This window comes from Scyliorhinus canicula, chromosome 7, assembly GCF_902713615.1.
Source record: "Scyliorhinus canicula chromosome 7, sScyCan1.1, whole genome shotgun sequence".
Classification (NCBI taxonomy): domain Eukaryota; kingdom Metazoa; phylum Chordata; class Chondrichthyes; order Carcharhiniformes; family Scyliorhinidae; genus Scyliorhinus; species Scyliorhinus canicula.
Window position 1 is genome coordinate 23,831,900 of NC_052152.1, and position 22,898 is coordinate 23,854,797.

Below are 22,898 nucleotides of genomic sequence, written 5' to 3' on the forward strand. Positions count from 1 at the left end.
AATGTTCAACTGCGGCTTTCTGCTCCATTTTATATGATTACTGTGTCACCTAATTCAGTGTCATCAACAAACATCGATTATTGGGTCTCTGTTCCTTCATTCAAGTCATTTGCAAACATGTTGAAAAATTACGACTCTGGGGAACACCATTAGACTCCTTCTATCAGTTTGGCTAAATACCCATGATTCCGAGAACTGTCTCTGATGCCTTTCCCTATTGAAGCAAAGATTTATGGTCCAACAGCTGCATCACGTATGTACAGGACAAAAATAGCTATCCAGTCTAATCCCACCTTTTGCAGCTCGTGTCTGCAGCTTTCTAAATTATAGAACTTCAAGTTCACATTCAAATTTTTAAAAATCCAATGATGTTTTCTACCTCTACCACCCTTTCAGGCAGTTTCATGCTACCCCCAGCCAACCCTGGATGAAAACAAAACTTCTCAACTCTTATCTAATACTTCCACCAATTATTGTAAATCCATTTTCATCTGATATTGAGCTCTCTGCTAACCGACATCGATCCTTCCTAACCACGCCAACATTACATTACAATTCAGGGGCTGGTTTAGCTCACTCGGCTAAATCGCTGGCTTTTAAAGCAGACCAAGCAGGCCAGCAGCATGGTTCGATTCCTGTACCAGCCTCCCCGGACAGACACCGGAATGTGGTGACTAGGGGCTTTTCATAGTAACTTCATTGAAGCCTACTCATGGCAATAAGCAATTTTCATTTTCATTTCAATCTCCCCTCTGCTTTCTCAAACCTAAAGAAAACAAACCTAACCTCATCCACCCCAGTTAAAGTTCTTCTTACCTGACAACATCCTCACAAATCTTCTTTGTACCCTCTCTTGAGTGATCATATCCTTCCTGTAACGCAGTGTCCAGAACTGTACACAGTAATCTAGCTGTGTCTACATAGGGTATACGGCACAGGAACAGACCACTTAGACTAAATGCTGGCATTTATGCTCCATTTGAGCTTCCTCCCATTTCCTCATCTAAATCTTTCTACATTAGCTGCACTCTGAAATGGCCCATCAAGGCATGCAGTACAAACGAGGAGTTATTAACAAGGCATTCAGCTAGAATCTATTATAAAGAGTGTGATAACAGGACACTTAGAAAATATCAACATGGTTAGACAAAGTCAATAATAGTAATCTTTATTATTGTCACAAGTAGGCTTACATTAACACTGCAATTAAGTTACTGTGAAAATCCCCTAGACATGGATTTATGAAAGGGAAATTAATTGTATTTGACAAACCTACTGGAGTTTTCTGAGGAAGTAATTAGTAGAATTGATAAGGGTAAACCAGTGTATGTGTATTTTCTTTTGAAAGTTTTGATAAAGTCCCATGTACAAAGTCAGTGTGAAAATTAAAACACATGGGATATATTGACATGGATAGAGAATTGGTTAGCAGCCAGAAAACAAAGAGTGGGAATAAATGGGTCTTTTCTGAAGTGACAGGCGTTGACTCGTGGGATTCTGCAGAGATCAGTGCTTGGACAGCAGCTATTCACAATATACATCAATGTGGGATCCAGGAACCAAAAGTAATGTTTCCAGGTTTGCTGATGACACAAAACTTGGTGGGAAGGTAAGTAGTGAGGAGGATGTTAAGAGGCTTCAAGGTGATTTAGACAAGTTGGGGGAGTGGGTAAATACATGGCAAATGCAGTATAATGTGGATAAATATGAAGTTGCCCACTTCAGATCTAGAAACAGAATGGCAGAGTATTATTATTTTTAAAATGTTTCCAATTAAGGGGCAATTTAGAATGGCCAATCCACCGACCCTGCACATTTTTTTGAGCTGTGGGGGTGAGACCTATGCAGACACGAAGTGGATGTGCAAACTCTATATGGACAGTGACCAGGGGCCGGGATCGAACCTGGGTCCTCAGTGCCATGCGGGAGCAGTGCTAACCACTGTGCCACCGTGCTGCCCTCAGAGTATTATTTAAATGGTGATAGATTGGGAAATATTGATGTACAAAGGGACCGAGGTGTCCTAGTACACCAGTCACTGAAAGCAAACATGAATGTACAGCAAACGGTTAGGAAGGCAAATGGTATGTTGGCCTGAATTGCGAGAGGACTTGAGTGCAGGAGCAACAATGTCTTGCTGCAGCTGCACAGGGCCTTGATGAGACCACACCTGGAGTAGTCAGTGAAGATTTTAATTAAGAAAAGATGTACTTGCCACAGAGAGAGTGAAGCAAAGGTTCACCAGATTGATTCTTGGGATTGCAAGGTTGTTATATGAAGAGAGATTGGGGCTGCATTCACTCGATTTCAGAAGAATGTGAAGGGATCTAATTGAAGCATCTAAAATTCTGACAGGGCTGAACAGACTAGATGCAGGAGTGTTGTTTCTTCTATCTGGAGCATCTAGAAAAGGGTGTCACAATTTCAGGATACATGAAAATAGATAGATTTTTAGACTAAGGGGTATGGGGAGAGTGCTGGAGTATGGTGTTGAGATGAAGGGTCAGTTATCATCATGTTGAATGGTGAAGCAGGCTCAAAGGGCCGAATGGTCTACTCCTGTTCCTATTTTCTACGTTTCTAGATCACCCCTCCGCCTATTATTTTCAAGAGACCCAGGATATCCATTCTTTACTTGCATCTTCTATGTATCAATGTATCACTTCAACAACAACATCCATTTATACAGCACCTTTAATGTAATGAAACATTCCAAATACTTCACATGATCATTTTGCAATAAGTGATGACACTGAACCACATATATTAGATCTCCTAGCTCCTCATTCTCCAACCTTTCCCTTTAGGGATGGCACGGCAGCACAGTGGTTAGCCCTGTTGCTTCACAGCACCAAGATCCCAGGTTCTATTCCGGGCTTGGGTCACTACCTGTGCAGAGTCTGCATGTTCTCCCTGTGTCTGCGTAGGTTTCCTCTAGGTGTTCTGGTTTCCTCCCAAAAGACGTGCTGTCAGGCAATTTAGATATTATGGATTCTCCCTCCTTGTACCTGAACAGGTGCCGGAATGTGGTGACTAGGGGGTTTTCACAGTAACTTCATTGCAGTGTTAATGTAAGCCTACTTGTGACAATAAATAATATTCTGAGTTCATTTTGGCTCACCCTATCAGAGGCAATTTGAAAATTCAGATACATTACATCTACTGCATTAACATTATCCATTCTCTCTGTTATCTCCTCCAAAAATAAATAAGATTGGTCAAGCAAGATTTTTCCTTTTGAAATCGGTTTACTATATACTTTTTTATTTCTAGTTGTTCTTCTATTCTCTCCTGATCCCCCCATCCCCACCCACCACCACCACTGAAGTTAAGTTGACTGATGTGTAATTCCCTGGCCATGTTCTGTCCTCCTTAAATAACATAATTGTGGCAACTATCTGCCTGTCCTGTGACACTACACACCTTTCTAATGAATTATTAAATCTATGTAATCATTTCTCTGCTATCTCTTACCTAGATTCTATTAAAATGCTTGAATGTAACCCATTTAGACCTGAAGCTTTATCCTCTTTGAGTTTCATTAGGTTATTTAATACATGCCATTTTTACTTTAAAACACTTTTCTCGTTATTAATCTCATCGTGTATTCTTATCGTCAAATTGTTCTATTTCCCTGGCAAATACTGAAGCACAATAATGATTTAATATTTCTACCATTTCTTTACCATCGATTGTTGTATTATCCTTGCTATCCCCTTAAGACTCCTATTACCATCCCGGCCTTTATTTTGATTGATGTACTTGAAAACTATTTTACTATTTTGTTTTATAATCCTTGATAATTTAATTTCAGAGTTCCACTTTGCCTTTCTTTTTTAAAATATTTTTCTTATCTCTTTCTATTCTGGGCAGCAAGGTAGCACAAGTGGATAGCACTGTGGCTTCACAGCACCAGGTTTGATTCCCCGCTGGGTCACTGTCTGTGCGGAGTCTGCATGTTCTCCCCGTGTCTGCTTGGGTTTCCTCCGGGTGCTCCGGTTTCCTCCCACAGTCCAAAGATGTGCAGGTTAGGTGGATTGGCCATGAAAAATTGCCCTTCGTGTCCAAAAAGGTTAGGAGCAGTTATTAGGTTACAGGGATAGGGTGGAAGTAAGGGCTTAAGTAGGTCAGTGCAGACTCGATGGGCCAAATGGCCTCCTTCTGCACTGTATGTTCTATGTATTCTCCTTTATCCTAAACTCCTCTGCTGGCTATGGACTTAATTTATGCCTTTTTCTTTTCCCTCAGTTGTTCTGTTGTGTCTTTATATATCCAGAGGGAGTTTTGTTCTTTCCTTTTCATGGAATACTTATTTCCTGCATTCTGTTAAATGTTTCCCATTGTTATTCGATACTTTTTTTTGCCAATCGTCTTAACCATTTATTTTTCCAAGTTGCACTCAGTCCCTTGAAATCAACGTTTCTCTAATCCATTAACTTTTTTTGTCATGGTTATGTCCTTCTCTAACATTATCTTAAAACATATAATAATTATGGTCACTATTGCCGAGATATTTCCCAAACGGTTCGTTTGGCATGACTATATCCAATAGCCAATCTTCTCTTTGCCTTTTTACATATCGTATTACATTTTATAGAAACTCCGTGTTTTTTAAATCTATTTACTGACCTCTTCTACCCAGTTAATATCCAGGGTAGTTGCAATCCCCAATGATCCCAGGTTCCAAAACGGTTTCTTCCCCGCTGTTACCAAATTCCTAAACGACCCTCTTATGGACTGATGGACTGATTTGATCACTTCACACATCTTCACCCGATGCCTGTGTGTATGTGTTTACATTGTGTATTTTATGTTTGCCCTGTGGGCGGCACCCCATCACAGTGGTTAGCACTGTTGCTTCACAGCTCCTGGACCCAGGATCGATTTCTGGCTTGGGTCACTGTCTGTGTGGAGTTTGTGCATTCTCCCCGTGTCTGCGTGGGTTCCCTCCAGGTGCTTCGGTTTCCTCCCACAGTGCAAAGATGTGCAGGTTAGGTGGATTGAGGACGCTAAATTGCCCTTAGCGTCCAAAAGGCTTAGGATGAGTTACTGGGTTACAGGGACAGGGTGGAGGTGTGGGATTAAGTAGGGTGCTCTTTACAAGGGCTGGTGCAGACTTGATGGACCAAATGGCCGCCTTCTGCACTATAAATTCGATGATTAAGTATTTTCTTTCCCTGTCGGACTGATCTGTTTGAGCTGCACGCAGAACAATACTTTTCACTGTTCCTCGATACACGTGACAATAAAGCAATCCAATCCAATTATTACGTTTTTACTGAATTCCCTAAACTGTCTGTAAATGTCTGTCTCCAGCTGCCATTTGCTGTTAGCTGGTCTTCAGACTTCGCCTATTGGTGTGATTGGTCCTTTCTGATCTTTATGACTTTACCCATCTATTTCTGCCTGGCTGATTCTTGTGTCATTTGCCATTGTTATATCGAATAAGTGCAGCCAGTCCACCTCTCCCTTTTCCCTCTCTATTTTTTCTAAATGTTTTCTGGACTGAAATGTTTAATTCCCAGGCCTGTGATTTTCTGCAACCTTGTCTCAGTAATGCCCACCATGTCTGAATCTGTAAACCATGAGATGCTATTGTAATTCTGCCCACGAATCCTCTGAACGAATTCCCTTACTGCACTGCTTCAGAATCACTCCAGCACGTTCCTCATGTAACTGAGCTGTCACACAGTATTGTTACTACAATAAGTTTTCAGTCACCAATCTGTGCAAAATGAACTCCACTATTAATTATCAGTGCAACTGTTTCTCTTTGATTCTTCCAAGATGGAGTTATATTGCAAGCTGCATTAACCCGGACCAGTGTATGATGATCTCAGTACAGTCCTCGTTCTACCATTTCCGTGTCCAAAATGCATGGTTGTGAAAGTAGCAGTCTAACTGTACTCTAACATAAACATCACTGGAACTGCACAGTGAGATAGCAGGAGTCAACTACAACTTCATCGTGAGCTCCTTATGACAAATACCTTCGAAGGGGTTTTTTAAAAAGTCTTTTTCTGGTTCTCTCGGATCTCTGGAGGTAAATTGTCGTATTACATCTTGTTCCGAATTTCATCTTTCAACACAAAATGATGGTTCTTCAATGTGCAATGCAGTTGGCCACTCAAAGAATTATCAAGGAAATTTCTCTTGGAATTTTTTTTGGGGGGGAGGGGGGAGGCTGGTGGGGTGGTGTTAGAAAATTTGACACACGAAAGCTGGAAGTATCTGGGAAGCTTGACTTTTTTTTTTGCATTTCTGTTCAGGAACTCAGGCAACTCAATTTTTGTAATCCAGCCAATCCCAACAGATCTGGTTCAATGTGGAGCTCAATTTGCCCTTTCCACTGTCTCAGGTAGACAGTCACAGGAGTTTCGCTCGACTGAATTATTATTTAGCATTTCCTGAAGTACTTTCGCGCAGATTAATTGCCGCATAGTTAGTGACAAGCAACAACGAAAGAATGCAAAAAAAAAATTGCGATAAGGAAATTAAAGTCTTTTGGGTGGAATTATTTTTTTAAAGATTTGAATGGGAAGCTGAGTCCCAAGCATCTGGACAGAATGTAGCAATGGTCATTTGAATAATCTCCCACAAACACAAACTCACCCACGGGCTCAAGGTCTGCAGTACCAAGGGGTAAAATGGATTTTACAGGTTGAGAAATTCGCGGACAATCCAGCGAGCGAGCACCAAACGTGTGGCGAGAGACTTAAAAGCCACCATGATGAACACGCCACAGGGTTCACAAATTCAAGATCAAACAGCAACCCCCCCCCCCCCCCCCCCACCCCCCTTCCCTCTCTGCAACAGGAGAGCCCCTTAACTAATACAACCATCCATCTGCTTCACATTCTAGCCGCAACTTGAAAACCGCCGAACAATACATCTTTGCTGCAGGAGCTGGACATTTGCCATTGCAATGAATTGTTTCAAACGTTTTTCGAATGATTTGTACACAGGCATTCACATGAAGTAACCCATTTATCTCCATACTGCGTTAACAGGTGTGGGTTAGTGTTCAGGTCACATCCAGCCGTGAGATTGGCGGACACGGATTTGCCCTATCTATGGATATAGACCCGACTCTATCCATGTGGCACATCTATCTATCTATCCATCTATCTATCTATCTATGTATCTACCTCTCTATCTATCTCTATCTATCTATCTATCTATCTCTCTCTCTCTCTCTCTATCTCTCTCTCTCTCTCTCTCTCTTTCCACTCATTATCTACTCTATCTACTCTATTTATCTACTCTATTTTAACGAAGGAAATTCCGGTAGGTTGGCAATAAACACTATATTTCAAGAAAAAGCAGGAAATGCTGGATAATCTCAGCAGGTCTATCAGCATCTGTGGACTGAGAAACAGAATTAACGTTTCGAGTCCAACATTTATAACAGCAAAGACCGCACCCCGGAAGCAAGATATTCCGGGTCCATCTGATTTAAAGCTAATGATCTTACATATTTTCTTTTGTATGTATTCTGATCAGCATAAACATTTTGTCAAGAAAGCAAATATCAAGATAAGATTTAAAATAGCGCCTGAATGACATTTGTGGGAACGGACAGAGAATTAAGGTTGACAGTGATATTGCCAAACTAGGCATATGTACATGGAGAGATAGCGAGGGAAGGAATTAACACAGATAGATTGGAACGGCAAACGGCCAAGGCAGTGGATGCAGAATGGGAAACATTCAACCAGAAGGTGTTTAGGATGTGGGCTCAACGAATTCCCACAATTAGGAAAGGATGTATACAAAAGAATGGAGTCCTTCAGGAAACAGAAAATTAAAAGGGAAAGAGTACGTAACAAATTGATAACTAAGAACTGGAGAAAAATCAAAGCATTGGAGATTGGAGGGAACTAAATGTAATATTTCCAAATTTGCAGATGATACAAAGTTGGGTGGGAGGGTGAGCTGTGAGGAGGATGTAGAGATGCTTCAGTGGGATTTGGACAGGCTGAGTGAGTGCGTACATGCATGGCAGATACAGTAGAATATGGATAAATGTGAGGTTATCCACTTGGTAGCAAAACTAGGAAGGCAGATTATTTGAATGGGTGTAAATTGAGGGAGGTGGATACTCAGCGAGTCCTTGGCGTCTTTGTGCATCAGTCGCTGAAAGTAAGTGCGCAGGTGCAGCAGCAGTAAAGAAGGCGTTGGCCTTCATAGCGAGAGGATATGAGCACAGGAATAGAGATGTTTTACTGCAATTGTATAGGGCATCAGTGAGGCCACCCAGAGTATTGTGTGCAGTTTTGGTGTCCTTATCTGAGGAAGGATATTATTGCTATGAAAGGAATGCATCAATGGTTTACCACACTGATTCCTGTGATGGCGGGACTGTCATATGAGGAGAAACTAAATTGGTTAGGATTATATTCGTCAGAGTTTAGAAGAGTGAGAGGGGATCTCATAGAAACGTATAAAATTCTAACAGGATTAGACAGGGTAGATTCAGAAAGAATGGCCTGATGGTGGGGCAGTCCAGAACTAGGGGTCATAGTTTGATGTTAAGGGGTAAACCTTTTAGGACTGAGGTGAGGAGAAATTTCTGCACCCAGAGAGTAGTAAATCTGTGGAATTTGCTACCGCAGAAAGTAGTTGGGACGAAACCATTGTGTAATTTCAAGAAGGAATTAGACATCGCTCTAGGGGCTAAAGGGGTCAAGGGATATGGGGACAAGACAGGATCAGGTTATTGAACTCGATGATCAGCCATGGTCATAATGAATGGTGGAGCAGACTCGAAGGGACGAATAGCCTCCTCCTGCTACTATTTTCTACATATGAAGCAAAATAAGATTAAGAAGTGAACTGAAAGAATGAAGAAGGACAAGGTCACATAAAGGGAAATAATAATGTTTATGATAACAAGATAGAAAGAACTAATAGTTCATTAGAAATGGTAAAGAAATAAATATATGTGTTTCTGGAACCCATCTCTTCATTCACCTGAGGAAAGAGCTGTGCTCCGAAAGGTAGTGATTCGAAACAAACCTGTTGGACTTTAGCCTGGTGTTGTAAGACTTCTTACCACCCCAGTCCAATGCCGGCATCTCCCCATCAAAGAAATAAGGGAGGAGAACAAATGGATTTGGATTTGTTTTATTGTCACGTGTACCGAGGTACAGTGAAAAGTATTGTTCTGCGTGAAGTCCAGACAGATCATTCCATACATGAAAAAAATAGGAAATAAACCAATACACAATGAAAATACATAGACGCAGGCTTCAGATGAGCATAGGCAGTTTGGTACTACTCAGTAGAGAAGATACGTAGAGAGATCAGTTCAGCCGGTAAGAGGGTCATTCAGGAATCTGGTAACAGCGAAGAAGATGCTGTTTTTGAACCTGTTAGTTTGTATTCTCAGAATCTTGTATCTTCTGCCCGATGGAAGAAGTTAGAAGAGTGAATAATCCGGGTAGGTGAGGTCTTGAATACATGAAAATGAATACATTTCTTTATTTTATTTTACGGAAAAGTAATAGGGACCAAACAGTAGTTGAGAAGATTGAGCAATTATAGGTGCGACAACTATGGGTAATGTGGTGGTAATGCTAAAAATGACGGAATTCAAAGTGGGAAAAACATGGCGGAACTTCTGGGGTTGGGATAGATTGGATGTCAATGCCATGCATCTCAGGATGCTGAAGGAAGCCGACGAGGAAATGGCAGAGGCTCTGACCACAATAGATCCAGCGTTCCTGTGCCAGAAGAGTGTAAGTTTGTCAATATACCTCGTCTGGTAAAGGAAGACACGGATAAACGTGGCAACCATCGACCAATTCACCAAAAAGACACAAGCCTGTGAAAGCCATAATAAAAAACATATCTCAATCCTCACGACAAAACAGGGATTGATTCTTGACAGATAGTATATTTGATTCTTGACAGCTAGTACATTTATAAAAAAAGTAAGCTCTGAAAAATTTGGTAATTTTTTTTGCGAAATGAACAGAATATATTGATAAAGGAAATATGTTCACTGATATGCATATGGTTCTCAGGAGGCGTTTGGATAAGGCACCATATAGACAGTTTGTTATTAGTGTTAAAGCACATTTTATTAAACTGAATGTGACAGCATGGATAGAAAGCTGATGGAAGGGCAGGAGGTAAAGTGGGAGTAAGTTAATGCCTTTTAATACTGGAGCAATGTGGTGTCCACAGGATCGAAATTAGGGCTAATGTTTTATTTCTATATAATTTAGACTTGGATACAGTATTAAAATCTGTTGATAACAAAAAAAAGGATGCAGTTAATTGTAAAAAGTGACTAAGTGATTTCACGAAGACATAGAGCGGGTTAAGAGCGGATTAATGATTGGGTCAATAAATGTCAAATTGAATCTAATGCAGATAAATGAAGATGATACATGGTGGATGGACAAATTGGTGACATTTGAAAGGTTTTTTTGAATAAAGATATTGGATGTAAAGGCAGATGTGATGCTAACCTTTATACAAATCAATGCTTATTTATAGAACATTGTGTCCACTTGGAATAGTTCACACTTGGAAGCAACGGCGAGTGATCAGAAGAGAACTGTACCAGGGATGAAAAACTTTATTTATGAGGAATGAAGGAAGACTTTTCATTAGAAAATAAGATAAAAGTAGGCATTCAAACATTTGAAGTGGCTGTTAAGTCTGGGAGAACCCCATTGTACTGATTGATAACGAGAGGACGTAACTTTAAAGGAAGAGAGAAGAAGTCAGTTATTAATGGCACGAAGCAAAGTTTCAGAAATGGAATGTTTCCTGAGCAACAAGGGTGGAAGCAGAAGTCATAATAGTTTTTAAAAGAAAAAAATAATAATTTTTGAAAAAGTATGGGTAAAGGACCGGGGATTGGAACTAAGTGGATTTATTTTCCGGTTAACCCGCATGGGCGTCATGTGCTGAATGGCTTCCTTCTTTATTCTAAAATTCCATACTTGGATCCAGCAGAACCCAATGCTTTGTAGGGATACATTTTGCGTATCCTCTTCCTTGAGCAAATATTATTTGAACTCAAGCTCATTAAAAATGAAACTCGACACTGGGAGCTGGTGCTTTTGTAAGGCCGGAGTGATATTCTGACCGTGGATTGATTCTGGCATAATACAAAAAAACCCAGTTCCAAAATACTGCGTCTCATTACTTATATCATCTGAAAACTTGGAAGTTTAAGAGGAAGGTCGAGATGTAAGAGGGACTTTGGCAGGTGCTGCATCCTCCTTTATTTACATTAAGTGCAGTCCTGTACCTAAATCTCTGCTACTTCCCTTGAAATAATACGAGACATCTCTCATTTTAAAGCGGCTTCACTGGTGGAAAGGTCTAAATAATTCCCCCATTTTATGTTTCGCATCGGGTGCTTTGTTTCTTCTTCTGAAACTCCAACAAGAATTTCACTCCAAAAAAAAGTATAAATATTGCTTAATATTTGCCCATTTTGTGAGGTGATTAAATGGCGCGTTAGGTTTGGGCATTTCAACCGGTGATCTGATTCGGATTTTTATTTTCCTGGGATTTGAAAAAGGTCTTTAATACAATTTCCTGTCTCCCTGACACAGATAGTGAGTGGGTTGTGCTGGGTCCCGGGCACCGAGGTTAAAGCTTCCCTTCTGATTTTAAATGCGTTGCCGATTGGGGGTCTGGGGAAAGATTCGTTAAATCGGTAAACAGTCGACACAAGTGAGGGGGGAATCTGAGGGAGGCACATAGACTTCGTAAAGAAGGTTTCCTATCGGTTCGATTAAACCCAGTTGAAGCGAGGAAGGCGTTCTGAATATCGCCTGTGCTAAAATAGCCCATCTCTAGCGGTGAGGTATTATGATTGATGGATTAACCCAAACCGATCGAGATACTCTTACTGAATTAAACATGGGACAATTATGAAAGGATTTTTTTTTTGGGGGGGGGATGCAGAAAAAAATATCCTTTTAGACCAGGCTGCTATGAAGTATAACCCACCTCCTACCGACCCCAGATGCCAGAACAGTGCTCGGTTTGTGATAAGCAGTCTTCTGTCATTACCTTGACATGTTCGAATTGGTACCAAATCCCTTTGTCCTTCACTCAGTAATGAAGTCCAATATCTAATCTGGCCACTTTCAACATTCATTGCACCTCCTGGTATTATTGCAAATTATTGGATGGGACAGAGCTGAGCGCAGTACAAATAAAGTCAACCGATATTTCAAAGGGGGTCTGGACCTTTCAGACAACATGTGTGAATATGTAAAAGGTTATCTCTGATGTATTGATGGGCTGTAAAAGAATAAATGAGCGTACAGAATACTCAATCTATGTGTGTGTGTGTGTGTGTGTACAACGACAGGGTACAATTGTTTCTGTCAGACCGCCATTTACCTTGTGCAAACACAATATATTGCACTAACTTATGGGTTCGGCCTCTGGAGATGGTGCAGGGGGTAACCGGTGCGTTCAAACGCCGCCAATCATGGCATTTTCTGTCTGTACTTTCACTTTTTCACTTTCTAATAGTCAAAAGGCAACCCCCCCCCTCTCTGTTTTCCAGGTTAGCATCAATAATGACTCTGCTTTGCTGTGAGTTTCTCTGGGAATGGGTGAGGTCGGCGGGCTGTGACTGTCCACCCCCTCCCCCTCCCCCAGCAACAGCTCAAGGTCGATGCAACACGGAGGGCTCAGATTATTAAACCTGCCACTTGTCTTCACCGCCCGATAACTAAACGCTCATCGCCGGTGTCAGTCCAATTCCAGGAAGGAACACACATTCATTCGGCATCTCCTATTTTCTCTGCAGCCATCGGAACGGTCGCATGTGACACGCGCGACGTGGAAAGTGTGCATCGAAATGAGAAAGGTGGATCAGCAAATGCGCCTCTTGCCCTTTATTTCGCTTCCGTGTTTTTACTGGGATGTGAAGGCCGCAAGGAGAGGGTCGGCCTACATTAAAGCTGCTGTGTATCTGTGTGTGGATTAAAGCAACAGCGAGTGAGGGAGGGAGCAGTCACTGGCTGCAGTCTCCTCTGCTTCAAGTTGCAGAAGTGAGCACAAGCCTATTTCAGCGGGGTTCTGTGTTATGCACCCTCTCTGGGCTGCCTGCTGGGGAGCTGGTTAAACATTGACACTGCCGGCTGACTGCAGCCCAGAGGGATTTATTTATGTGGTGTTGGTGTCACGTGGCCGACTACACCACCCCCCCCCCCCCCCTCCCATTGCTGGTATGAACAGAAAGGTGCTATAGAGCAGTCTGCAATCTGGCTTTGTCCAGACTCACAGTTTCAATCCAACGTTAATGCCTTTCAAAATCGGACACATGTCAGCAGGCACCCAGTGAGTGTACGCTTGTTAATTCCATCATTCACTTTCCAAACAATAATTTACCACTGTTTCTAGTGCAGAATAGCGGATGCTGAAAATCGCATAGCGTCATCTGTGGGTAGATAAGCCACCCACCTGAAATGTTAACTCTGCTTCTCTCTCCACAGCCTCTGTCTGTCCCGCTCTGTGTTTCTTCCACCCTATTCCATAGAATCATAGAATTTACAGTGCAGAAGGAGGCCATTCGGCCCATCGAGACTGCACCTTGGAAGGAGCACTCTACTTCAGCAGGAGCAGACACGGGGAGAACGTGCGGTCTCGGCACAGTCACCCGAGGCCAGAATTGAACCAGGGTCCCGGGAGCTGCGAGGAAGCAGTGCTAAACACTGTGCCACCGTGCAGGAGTTTGTATTTCTCGCGTTGCACCGAGAATTTTCATTCGGAACCCCCCTTGTCCCCTCTTCATTGCTAAATATTAACCAGCAACGAATAAAATATAATGTGGGGCTTGTATTTAACTAATAAATTGGGGTGGTGCTGATTCTGATGTAACTCACTCACAGCCAATCCGAACCCTATTCTCACTGTTTGCCCCGTGCAAACTTCTTCCCTGTTGTAAGTGTGACTGTCCTTGGTTTCATCGCCCTTTGCTCACTCTCATAGCCACATTTATCAGTTAGTTTCACTGAGGCATGTTTGAAAACGGACTCCCGCATCTCATTGCGGGGCCCACTCACAGTACCTGGATTTTTTGTTACTGTGCAATGACCCACACCTTGCCATTCATTACTGCCAAATAGAACTCAACAGGCAGGGTTCATCACAGGACACATCCGGAGCAGTCCAGTAGTCTCACAACGTGACAAACACAACAGGGCTCTGTACACCACCTTCACACCCCTGGGCACATCAATTAGAAACACGCCGACAGCTATTTTGGATCATGAAGCCACCGCGAAAGTTAACAATGAGGATGGTGAATCCAAAATAGGTCAGCCAACCGGATCATCGGCCTTTCCGACGCTGAATAAGCTGCTGTGAATTTCCAGCGGTTGGTTAGACTTCAGGTTTCCAGCATGTTTTTATCTGTAGTCTTTACAATTCTGTGCACTTAACCCTTTCGGTACCATACCGATCCCCTGTGTACAGTTGGCGTCTCTGTCACATTAAACAAGGTTAAAATACATTTTTAAGCGGTCACTTCTTAATATTAACCCAAGGTTTGAGTTAAAACGTGTAAATATATTCACATGTTATCTTCCAAGGTAGATTTGGCAGGATGCAATTTAATACATTTTTGTGGGCAAACTATTTTAGGAAATGTGTTATCATTGCATTATTGAACGCCCACGAGACGTTTAAAATGAATTTAAACAGGTGGGATTATATTATTTGATGCTGTTTGCATAATCACACCGGTGAACCAATTCAGATGACAGACAATGCGAAGAAGCGTTTGCTATTCAAAGTTCACAAAAGCAAATAACAAGTTTCTTCATGATTTTCCCCCCCCGGAGGACAGTTACACACACACCACCATTATGAGTTATATCCCGTCCCCTCCTCCCACCACTATTTTAAAATCGGTTCAGATTAGTCCTAATACCCATCCACCACGACCCAGAGGCACCCTTTCTGCTTGCTCCTTGAAGTCTAGAATCAAAAACAAACTACCCAAACTAAAGAGAAAAAATGTAAAATCATTATTATTTTTTTTCTCAAAACGAAGCAACCGGGACTCCCTTTCTGAAAGTATAGTCACATTGTGTATGCAGGGACTGCATTGATTGATGTCTTAATAAATAGGGCCAGAGTGAAGTCGCGCGTCGATTCTTGTACACTCATTAGTATCAATGCAAACACAGCAATCCCCTTCAATTCGCCTCGTAGCCATTTCACATAATTAATTACCAAATTACCTAAAACTATTCGCAGATTTATCACGCAGCTCAGCTCGGTTTTATACAGTGTTCATTGTTTATAGGGCAGCACGGTAGCACAAGTGGATAGCACTGTGGCTTCACAGCGCCAGGGTCCCAGGTTCGATTCCCCGCTGGGTCACTGTCTGTGTGGAGTCTGCACGTTCTCCCCGTGTCTGCGTGGGTTTCCTCCGGGTGCTCGGTTTCCTCCCACAGTCCATAGACGTGCAGGTTAGGTGGATTGGCCATGATAAATTGCCCTTAGTGTCCAAAAAGGTTAGCAGGGTATTGGGTTACGGGGATAGGGTGGAAGTGAGGGCTTAAGTGGGTCGGTGCAGACTCGATGGGCCGAATGGCCTCCTTCTGCACTGTATGTTCTATGTTAATATGTATTCCCTGTTTAGTGTGCCTTAGAATACATGTTTGCAATGATTTACATTATGTATATGGTACCCGCTTATCGTTAATTTTTATGCCATGCCAAATGAATGTTGCAATTCTGATCAAATTCAATTACAATATTCCTTCAAACCGACCTAATGGACGTCGGTTTGATTTATCTCAAAAACTAAAAACAAAACAGCGATAGTAATTTACAAATAACTCCATTGACCTGAGTTCTGATTTTATTATAACTGCACTTGTATGCGTTTCAGCTCATCATTCTTAAGCGATATATATTTCAGCCTCAATGAACTGTCCTTTAATTTTCATGGTTTTAAGGAGTACAGGATGGAGAAACATTTATATTATGATTTACATATATATAGGAACGCAGATATTGTGTGCAGCCCTTTCTATGCCTATGTACACCATGTGCAATATATATTAACCCATGAACATGTCAGATTGCTCATATGTCTGTACTTTAACATGTGCACATGTCGATTTGAACTTGTGCTTATGTCTTCACACATGTGTGTATTGTGACATGCACACGAGACGGTCCCTGCATTTCCGCACATTAAAAAGGGAGTTTGTATTTCAATTGCATTTTTCAGGATACCAGATTGTCCCAAATCCAAATCTCAGTCAATTAAGTAATTTTGGATTGTAGGGACCATTGCAATGTCGGGTAACTGCACAAATCTCACAAACAGAAATAACAAGGCGAGGAGCAGACAACCTATGTTTTAATGAATATTGGTCTGAAGAAACAGCAGAACTCTCCTGCTCTTTGATTAATGCTATGGGGTGTCTCACTGTTATCTGAGGTGACACACGGGCCTCTCTTCTCCACCCTATCCGAAAGACAGCGGCCTCGGCAATACAGCCCTCCCTCAGCAACATCGCACTGCATCTTGAACACAGAATAAGCGCTGGAGGCAGGTTTGAACACCCAGCACTCGAACTCATGCGAAAGTAGCAGCATGAAGCCAAAGCTGACACCTGGTATGATCGGGACAGTATTAATGATTTGCAAATTCCGGAGGCTGTTTTTATAAGTTTATATTTAACATGGTTTGTGAGTTCTGGTCCATTTTAAGCAACCTATAACGCCGTGGGGGTCTGGGTACCAATATACAACATGGTGTTGAATACATACTCACTGTAGTTATACAGTTTACATACATGAACACAACACAATTTCATGCAGCAATATCTACAGGTTAAGGGGGGGGGGGGGGGCTTTATTGAACGCATTAAGAGTGCGTTTGCATTGCACTTTACGCTAATGCTAAACTTGAATCTAAATGGAGTGCAGTGTCAGACCTGATTTAGTCAGACCCCCGGGCACAATTATAACAGCCTGAGTTTAATTTAAATAGTTAATATTTACATTTTAATAGTTGGGAGGAGTTGTGGCCAGGACGGTTATGGGTCCAGTCATGCGAGGCAGTCCATGTAGGGTATTTATTAATCGAAACAAACTCAGCAGCATCCATTGTCCAAGACTCGAAGCTGCACCCAAGGAAATTCTAACTTTGATAAAGTGTGTTGCGTGGGGACTTCACACGGGGCTGCAGATAGTGCCAAATCCATGCAGCGGGGGAGCTCCTCCGGGGCCGACTCTCACTTGGCTGAAGTGCAGCAGGAAATCAGATGGGGCCTTTTGAATGCCCAATGATTCGGAATGAGGGAGAGAGGATTCTCCTCTAATACGGACTGGGATTCGACAGTATCACTGCCCAGTGTATCAGCCCAGAAGAGTGAGATTGTACAACCTAACCAAATATGTAGTGAAATTGGGACACAAGCTTCCGCCCCACAAGTGCCTTCGACCTATTGCTGTAAAAAAACAAATCCGTGCCAACATTAGTTTATTTTGATGCCTTCCTCACTGATAAGGTCTTTTGCATGTACAAGTAACAGTTTAGCTTTCTGCACCAATATCGCTGACCCTTTATCCAGCACCACTGCCGCTTCCCCCCACCGACACACACACACAACAGTATAAACCTCATCCCATTTCCAATTCTCGCCAGCTTTGACAAAGAGTCACCCAGACTGGGAAACGTTAGCTCCTTTCTCTCTCCGCAGATGCATTTTCTGTTTCTGTTTCAGATTCCAGCATCCGCGGTGATTTGCTTTTATATGAATGGGGGAAATCTCTGTTATGAGCGAGCCATTAAAATGCAGGGAGCGCCGAGGGGTGAGCCGGTTGGGGGGGGGGGGGGGGGGCAGGGGTGGTCAACTGCTATTACATCGGAACACATGCACCGCCTCACAGCAGCACACTCAGCCCCGGTAAGAATGGGGCTATCGAAGTGTCCCAGCAAGGACCATTGGGTGTGTCCAGATGAGAGGGTTAGCACACACGAAGCTCCCTGGCACATTTATGGCAACGGTGCCCGCACAGGAGGGCATGCTGGCCGACAAGTAGCGGGCCCTCCGTGCAATGTCATCCCACGCTCCCTGATACAAAATTCCAGAAACTAAATTGGGACTGAATTCACATGCGCACCATTGCTTTCGATAATAAGTGCTCACTTTGCAACGGCTTTATAACGGAAGCAGAGGACGCTGCATGTTTTCGAACTATGTTGAAATAAATCTGCTTCCACGCGACATTGCAATGCAATCACAATTGCAAAAAGAATTTGTCACAGTTACTATCTGAACAGAAGAAGGACAAGAATCTGACCAGAGCAGATGTTAGGTTTCGCCACCAGTAACATGAAGTCCCTTGGAAGAATGTTTTAGCTGAAAGTTTCTCTGTTGAGACCCCGGGATGTTTAGCTGGGTGACGGTGGGGCGGTGACAGCTTGAAACAAATAGATTTGATCCACCCAGTGTGGTGTGCAGCTTATATGTGACGGGTTTTATTAAAAAACAACTGGGCTATCTCTGCAAATTTATATTTAATACAGCTGCTATATGTAACACCTGTCGCCACACTCTTATTATTCCGTGGGGGAAATATAGCTGCAAAAATGTATTCTGTAAAAGACAGCGGCACCTTCATCTCAAATAAAAGCAGACTCGATTCCCAGCTGCGATGCCCTCCAGATGTCACATCTCCCTCTCGTTCCCCTTAGATTGTAAACCAGTTCAAGTGCCTGTTTGAAATGGGTGCAATTGCTGCTCGCCTTTGTCGAACAGTACATTGTGTGTGTGTGGATTTAACAAGGTGAGTTCTGAGTGGGCTTGGGGGATCTATGGGTCAGTTCAAACACCCCGAACGGGAGACTCCGATCCCAGCGGTTTCAACAGACCCGCGAGAAATGCCTTAACAAAGGACTCCAGCAATAGCAGAGATGGCGCTGACCTCCCGAGTACTAGCGATGTCCCCGGCCGACTTTGATTTGATATTTGTCCCTCTGCAAACTCAGCCGCAGACCCCCGGACACAATCTTTGACATTTTATGGAATGTTACGGGTTTGGGAAGGGGATAAAGGGAGTGTTTCAAAATGCTGAAATATGACTTCTCTCTTACCTAACCCAACGAGTCGAGATGAAAATACCCTGTGTCCACACACTGCATCTGCTCTGCATTGTGTCCCTAAAGCATTTTTTGCAGCACCCACCCAGACAGTCTCCAGTCCATTACTTCACAAGAAAGACACGACACGGCTGTGCCAGATTGTGAGAGGAAGACTATAGGGGTACATCACAAGGGGCCAATACAGATTATTTAAATCTGTATAAAAGGGTATTGTTAGAAGCAGCTTCTAATTCAAACACAAGTGAGCAGCTTTTTAAAATCCTTTATTCAATCCTATATAATAGAAACCAATTGCACCCTAATAACATCTAAGTATTTATTAATTTTAAGAATTAAATGAGAGGTATGGATTAATAGGTGGGTCACACCTGTACTTGCAAACATTTGTACAATATTTCCAGGAGCGGGACTCCATTCTGTCAACGCCAGGATCCCTCTACAAATATTTTCACTGGATGTGAGCGGCGCGGGCTAGGATTTGTTGCCCATTTCTAAAAGATGGGGAATGGTGCATGGAAGCGGGCTCAGTTGAGATGCTGGACATGCAGTTACCCGGATTGTTAGTCTGACCCCGACCCTTTCAAAGACGAGTGAGGGTTTAAGGGAGCTCAGATACAACTACATTTTACATTTTAATTCAGGAGGGGATAATATAGGCTATTTAAAACCTGTGGCTTAAGTGAAATCATGTTACAAAACACAAATGTATAATTGTGCCGTTCCTCGATGTTACTTCAGAACTGGTAATTCCAGGCAATTGTGAATTTTAGTTTCAATTGCTCATCAAATGCCGATTTATATTTCTGTATCTCTGTAAACAATGTCGGCTTTTCACAACTACGCAACGTGAAATACTTAATTTAGATACAATAACTATTTTTTTTTCCAAAGTTGGGATTGCCTATAATATCCTGGCCAACCTCTAAAGACACGTGTTGTTCTTTTTCCAAACCAGGATCATTGCAAAATAGCCTCAGAATAATGATTCTAGTGTGGTGGAGGTACCCCCAATCTGGATTGTACATCTGAAATGATGGCGGGGTTATTACCATTGCTTGGTCCAGTGCATCCTGTCATATGCGAGCCTTTATTTCACACTGCAACGTGACAGACCGCATACATCAGGGAGCGGGACGTGTCCGTTTATTTAGTTATTCATCGAACATTAACCAGGATTTAATGAAAAATTTAGGGCGCAAGATTTTATTGCGTTGTCAGTGTACACAATGACTCGGTAACAAATCCTCACCTGATTCTATCTGAGATTAGCAGTATCCGACCTCTGGTACCTCTGGATTGAAATATGTCAAGGTGCTACATTCTTACTTGGCAATTCTAATTGTAGAATTCTAATTACATACGGGTGTATATAAAGACAGACCTGATGGTTGCAAATGCCCATCTAAATTGATGTTTAATTAGCCATTTTACCCTCTTGATGCTGTAGAGAATAATTAATTTTACCAAAGAATAGTACGTGATTTGCTGATTAAAATTTGCTATGTATAGGTCGCACAATATTGCATAATCAACGGATTTCCTCCTCTTTACGAAAATGTCGGTGGAAAAAAATAATATTTCTAACGAATTAGTAATTCCTGTTAAAATACGTTAACAAACTCGCTGAAATGATGATCCAGTCCCCTCTCCTCCGGGACGAATACTATTCCATCATCAGTTTGCACCAATCTCCCCTTTAAGATCACTTTCCTCGTTGTAATTGCACCTGCACGGAGTTGATGTGGAGAATTACTGCACACACAATACGGTGCCGAGCCCTGTAGGCCTGTGGCAAGTCGCTGGGAGGGATTGCGCTGCTCGCTTTTATGTCACATCATCAGAAAATGCTTTCAAAATTTCCCTGTTTATGTTAACGTTCATTCTTTTATAATTCTGTCACATATACGCAAAGCAAATCCAGCACAGCTTGCTGGAGGGGCAGAATGGCCTGCTCTGGTCTTAACCCGTATGCTCCCCTCTCTAGTGAATCTGTACATGTAAACCCTTTGTTTCCGTATGTTAGGCCCTAATAACCAAATGCCCACATTAAAGTGATTATACGTCGATTATTTCTGGAATAAATGAAAATAGAGTTTTGGGGGTAAATTCTCTAGTTACAAATCTTGAGTTGGGAAACATGGTTTTTTTCTCATAACGACACAGACAGCACCAAGGAAGCTGTTCTCAGGAATAATTCTGCCTTCACCAGGCGGCCGATGACACCAGCGAAAACCCAAAGCTACTCGACATTGTAACCCGAGATTGTGACTGATAGGGAAGAGGTCCTGGACACCTTCCTACATGACAGTCACCCACCCGGTCGGAATATTGCTCCAAATTCCTTTGACAGAATTGGCAGCAGCATTCACTCACAGAGCTAAAACAAGAGGGCGAGAGCGAGGAATTATTTTACATCCGATTAGTTAAGCGCAATAAATGATAATATATCATTGCGGCAATCAAATTAACCGTGCAGGGAAGGTTAGACAACATTACACATGGCGTTATCCACGTATCCTCAGTACATCTGCATTACAAGATGCATTACAAGATCAGAATCAAATTCGGGAGAACTATACAATGTGCAGAAAGCTTAAATGTGCATTTGAAGTGGAGAATGATTGATAATGTGTAACATTTAGGACGTCATATAATTGCAATGCTAAGGTCCAGGTAGAAATGAGCCCCATGTTTCATAAATTTGCCTATTGAAAATATTAATTCGAGCAGATTTTTCTTGCGAAAGCCCTTTGATGGTTCAAAAAAATTGTTCGACTTTCGCTGAAAATGAAACTTCGGGAACAGTGAACCAGAAAAAGGGAGAGTTATTTTTGGCGAGGGCAGTCCGGATTCAAGTAGAACAGGCGCTTTAAAGAATAATTGCATCATTGAACATCAAGCAGGGCGGAATTCCCCCGGTTTTGGAAGAAAACTGCTTCTTTCAGTGTTCTACCGGCTGGTACTTACCCTCAGGAAACACAGCTCTCATCTTGAGATAGCTGGTCGTCAGTCTGATGATTGAGGCTTTGTCCAACTGAGAGGTGATGGCCGAGGGTAGAGGCAGCAACTTAGCCAGCTCGTAAAATTCCCCATTTTCTTTTTCTCTCCTCGTCTTGGCAGCATTTTTGGACTTTTCCTTCATCTCGCCTATTGTACCGGAGTGTTACTGACATAATAAATACACTTCCTCTGTAGCCCCGAAAACATTCGTTTATATTTTTTTCTGAGGAGTTTTCTCTCTCTCTCTCTCCCCTCTTGTCTATTGAACGGCCAGCAATATCACTTCAGCCTTTTTGTTTTGAAATGTTTTGATAAATGGTTGGTCTTCCAGCTTCTGGTGTGATGTGAATGTGATGAGAGGGGAGGTGCTGTGGGGGTGATCAGTAGGTGCGTCTCCTCAGTCAGTACCTCAGTGTTCGCCCTCAGGCTGTCTTGGCGGGCTCGGTCCCGGCGAAATTGCTGTCTTCACTTCACACTCAGCTTCTGAGATTCGCCCCCTCCTCCCCGCCTTTTCTCCTGGCTGCCGCTCCCCACTCTGATTCAAGCTGTCCTCAGTTTCCCGCGGCACAACCTGAGGGCCAGTCCCCACTCCCCGTGAACTCTCCTCCCCGAGTTTGGGACTTGCGGTTCCCGAGAGGGCGGGTGAGCCCGAAGCCGGCGGGGTACCTCCTCCCGGCCGCCGCTACACCCGGGAGGAAGGCGGAAGCGCTCAGAGGTAAGCTTTCAGTTCAGGTCAGACTGGCCTTCCCTCCTCCCCTTGTCTCCCGCCAGCATTGCC

General features: G+C 42.7%; 1 protein-coding gene across 1 annotated transcript in view; it reads right to left on the reverse strand.

The window, feature by feature from the left end:
* The window catches only part of sim2 (SIM bHLH transcription factor 2), a 178,602-nt gene extending 155,975 nt beyond the window's left edge, over positions 1-22,627 (reverse strand). The window contains exon 1 of the mRNA XM_038801561.1: positions 22,088-22,627. Within this exon, the coding sequence (XP_038657489.1) occupies positions 22,088-22,262 (175 nt within the window). The 5' untranslated portion in view covers positions 22,263-22,627. The remainder of the gene's footprint in view (positions 1-22,087) is intronic.
* Between the last annotated feature and the right edge of the window lie 271 nt (positions 22,628-22,898).